At 39.6% G+C, this 4,807-nt stretch overlaps 1 protein-coding gene across 1 annotated transcript; it reads left to right on the top strand.

The window, feature by feature from the left end:
- Window positions 1–3,133: 3,133 nt before the first annotated feature.
- Window positions 3,134–4,450, top strand: LOC110913801 (calphotin-like). The gene has a single exon (XM_022158621.1). The coding sequence runs from the start codon at window positions 3,134–3,136 to the stop codon at window positions 4,448–4,450; it is 1,317 nt and encodes a 438-aa protein (XP_022014313.1).
- The last annotated feature ends 357 nt before the right edge of the window (window positions 4,451–4,807 follow it).

Genomic DNA, 4,807 nt, shown 5'->3' on the forward strand with positions numbered 1-4,807 from the left:
TCAAGGTTCATTCCAAGCAATCTACATACTTCTAAGGGTGTTAGTGATCATACAAACAAGCTTGGTGTGTTCGGAAGCTCAAGGACCTCTCTCATCTTCTTTTATCCACCACTTTTCTACACTTGAACTCCCCTAGCCTTGAGCTAGTGGTAAGAACTTAGATCCTTGCATTTTACATCTTGTTTAAGTGGTTAATGATGATTAAAGATCAAAATGATAAGAACTCTAAAGAACCATAAATAAGTCTTGAACATAAACTAACTTTGTGATGAAGTAGTGTTAAAATGGTTAAGAAATCATGATATTCTTGTGTTGTGATGCTTGTTAATTATTGTTTGCTAGGAGAAATGGTATAGATCATCATATGGTCATGCTAGATCATGATTAAAAACATGATCTAGCAAGATGAGACAGTGAGAATGTTGTGGATGATGGAATCATCCACACATAAACTATGAACTTGAATAAATGGGTGATTTCTTGAAAAATAAAGAGCAAAGTAGGTTATAATCTTGTAGATCTAAAGATCCATGAGTGGTTTTTCAAAAGAACCAAGTGAAAAATATAAGTTTGATTAAAACTTGGATCTTACATAAACTAATCATATTTTTGGTGGACAAACAAGTGTAGAAACACTTTTATAATAAGAAAATTTCACAAAGAAATATTTTTAGAAAATATGATTAAAAGTTGTGAACATTCAAACTCTTTAAAAATAAAGTTTTTAAAGAACTAATCACATTTTGGAAGGTACAAGACTTACTAAGTGTGCTAGTAAGTTACTACATGTTTTCATAAATATTCAAGTTCATGAGTTTATAGTTATGCTTGTTGTTGACAAGTCTAGTAAGTAGAAGTTGCATATTGTTGGTTGATGTTTGATTGAATGATTTTACAAAAGAAAATGATATGGTAGTAAGCATGGACGCCTCCATTTACAAAGGAAACTCTGGCGAAATTTTTCTAAAATTTCAATACTTAGAAAATGTTTTCCTAGCAAGTGTTTACAAATATATTTCTAACTTTATTTTCAAAATAAATTTCGCCATAGTTGTTGTTACAAAAATACAAGGTATCGGAGGTTGATTTTCATAAATATTATTTGATAAATATATATTTAGAATATATATTTTATACTAAAACTCTTGTGTGATTATTTGTTTATTTCATGAACTAGTTATATTATTTTTAGGGTAAAAATAATATAACTTATGACACCATAAAAATTACGACTCCAGAATAATACTAAAAATTCTCACGAAATAAATAATTAACTTACGAATTTGATATTGCAATACGAAACGCTAAAAATGTAACTTATGTATATTTAAGAAAATACTCTTATATGTATATTTTTGGTAAAATATTATTTTGGAAAATTTATGATGTAAAATATAATATATTTGGGAAAAATATATATATTTTGAATTAAGATGCTTTAGACAAATAATTTAAATATATTTTTCTAAGTGGGACTTAAAATATATTGTCGGAATTACAAATGTACATGTATAAATACCCCCATCCTTGGGAAGGAAATACACATATAAAATACTTAAGAAGTATGGATACGAAATAGTTGCCTAACTATTTTCCTAAAAACGAAATTTGAGTTAAAATAATTATTATTATTTTAACAAGAAGTCACAAACTTGATATAATATCAAGGTAACGCAACTCAAAACATTAAACCTTAAACCAAGGCACGGCCCGTTCGTCTAATAGACATTAGTACGTTGTAGGTCGCCAGGTAGTTGATCGAGTTTGAGATTGACGTTACAGGATACGCACTTCTGTGAGTTCATGTCCCCCTTTTCTTTTAACTGTTTTCAGTCTTATACTTCGGGGGTGAAATACATGTTACAATTATTACAGACTTTTATTTACATGGTATGGTTAGCTTAGGGAGGGTTTTACTACGCGATCATGTGAGTGGTGGGCATGACACTTAAGGCGATTAATCCTCATCGTAGGACCAAGGGACATGAGTGATAGATCTATTTGGGTGTAGCGAGCCCACACCCGTGAGTTCGGGGTTACCCATAGTGGTGACTATGTCTTCAACCGGAGACAAATTTGCTAGGTTTGAGTCTTCCTGCACCATTTTCACACATACCATTGGCTTTGCAACCCATTGGTGATCAGGTTTTCCTTAATTGCTACATACTAGGGATTTTCATACTTACTGACATATTTCTATAGGTTTTATACACTTACACACACATGAACTCGCTCAACTTTTGTTGATTTTTCAAACTACATGTATTTCAGAAAATTAGTGGATCTGGCGGAGTATGCGTTATGTCAAGGCTGCGTAGTGAATAAAGATGTCATCCGAATGGTTGAGTTTAGGAGGTGGATCCCTTTCCTGGACGGGATACACAATTCTAAACCTAGGTTTTTATTACGTACTTTTGATGAGTCTTTGTGAACTCTGTTAATTATGTCATGGTTGTAATTTACTTTATGTGTCAACGTTTTCAAACAATGTCGTTTTAGTATTTTTAACTTAACGAATGGATGAACATCTTATGTTTTATCATATAGCAATGTTATGATTGTTGTTATGGTATTAAGAAGTCACACCAAAATAATCCACGCTTCCGCAAAAGCCAAGGTGTGACAGCTTGGTATCAGAGCCACGATCATAGCGAACTAGGATTCCTTCTCGAGTCTAGACTATGATCACTAGGGCTCTCACGAAAACATTTTTACATTGCATACACTAAACGTCCAGATCCAGGGTACAAAACATTTTTACAAACTAAAAGGCACAAATACACTTTTCAAAAAAATTATATTTCAGTCTGAGAGACTGAGGGAGTTCAATCTTAGAGACTGAGGGAGTTTAGCCTTAGAGGCTGGGAAGGTTCAGTCTTGGAGACTGAGGGAGATTCAGTCTTAGAGACTGAGGGGTCAATCTTAGAGATTGGGGAGGATTAGTCTTAGAGACTGGGAGGTTGGTCCTAGAGACCAGGGAGTTAGTCTGAGAGGCTAGGGAGTTCAGTTTGAGAGGCTGGGAGGGATACTCTGGGGAGACTAGGAGGATTACTTGCTTGCATTATTGTGACTTATGTGTTTATATGATTTCATGTTGATATGTGTGCATATGTGTGGTTGTGTTACAGACACCATGGTTTCTTCTTCCGACATAGGAGTATCAGACACAGTGGACCCCATGGCGGTTGTGTCAGACGATGAGATACCACCCGAGGGAGATGTTTACACGTTAGATACCACGAGCACGGATGACGATGATTTTCAGCCTTTCGCTCTGTCAGACATCAGAGTTGAGGTTCAGCCAACTGATGGCATTCTAGCTAGGGATCTCCCTCTTGCTGTGATCCCTGCTCCCATTCCACTTGCTGCTTATCCCGTGGCGGATGTGCCACTCAATGTCATATCTGATGACGACATTGATCTTTTCGAGGAGGGTCCCCCTAAGGACGACTATGAGGGTGGCGCCCCGATTGATGTTGATGCTATCCTTCCTATTGTTGAGGCCCCTGTAGAGGAGGCTCCTCTTGATTCACCTGTTCCAGACTCGTTGGAGTCTGTGGCATCTGCTTCTTTGCACGACCAGGGTGTGCAGCATCACTCTCCTGACGCTGACCTCGATGTAGCAATGTCAGCTGCACCTAGTCCATCACACGAGTTTGAGTTTGACCATGAGATCGATGACGATTTTGATCCAGTTTTTCCTCCTGATTTCGATCCTGATCATGAGATCGAGTTTATTCATATGGACCAGCCCTTAGAGGCGCCAGTGGCTCATATTGATCAGTTGTTTGACATTCCTTCCAACTTTGATATGGACCTTGCTGACCCTGAGGCAGTCATGGCCCCAGAGCCTGTTGTTGCTCCTGATCCTACACCAGAGCCCAACCCTGTTCTTGATGACGCACCAGCCCTTGCACCACCCATTGTTGACCTTCCCATTGTTGCACCACTAGTAGTGGATGATCCTATTGCTGATGCACCTTTACCTGATCCCGTGCCGGTATTGGTCGACCGTGCACCTTTCGCCACTCACATCGATCCTCGTTATGCTGACACCCGTAACGGGTGGATCGAGGATGATGACGACTACCCACCGTTTGTGCTACCCGTCACCCCTCCCATAGCACCTGTTTCTGCACCTATTGAGATTCCATTGTTTCCCCCACACACCTCTGACACCCATCGCACTGATCTTCCTATTACGTTCCTCCAGGACATTCTGCCGCCTCGTCCTGGGGAGGGTTCATCGAGGCAGCCACCTGTTTCTGTTTCACCTGTATCGGCATCTGTTCCTTTCATGTCCCAGTTCCCACATGCTGCACCATCTTTCGTACCTTCGGGCGAGCCGTTTCTGTGGGCTCCGCCAAATGTTATGCCATTATCGGACCCGTACCACCCGTTTCACGTGGGGTACACGCCAGAGGATATACTCATCTCTCTTCAGCTATAGCAGGACGCACTTAGTCGTCGCATTCATGAGTTAGAGAGGACACCACGTCATCCATGTCACTGTTAGACTCCTTCGCCGCACCACACACTCCCCGTCCGCTTTCCCCTGACTCGGATGTTCGTTTCCTTACATCTGAGCAGCAGATTGCCTATTTGCTGCGCATCTGTCGTGCACTTGAAGAGGTCTGGATGCACATGCATCGTTTGCTTTTCTCTCATTTTCCTCCTCCTCCTCCTCCGCCATCAGCATAGATATTTTTGGTTTGATGCAGGTAGATCATTTTGGTGAGAAAGTTGCAATTGAGCCAGCATACGAAGGCTTTTGAGAGACCACACTTTTTGTATATGATATCTGTAG

Source organism: Helianthus annuus, chromosome 7, assembly GCF_002127325.2.
Source record: "Helianthus annuus cultivar XRQ/B chromosome 7, HanXRQr2.0-SUNRISE, whole genome shotgun sequence".
Lineage (NCBI taxonomy): Eukaryota > Viridiplantae > Streptophyta > Magnoliopsida > Asterales > Asteraceae > Helianthus > Helianthus annuus.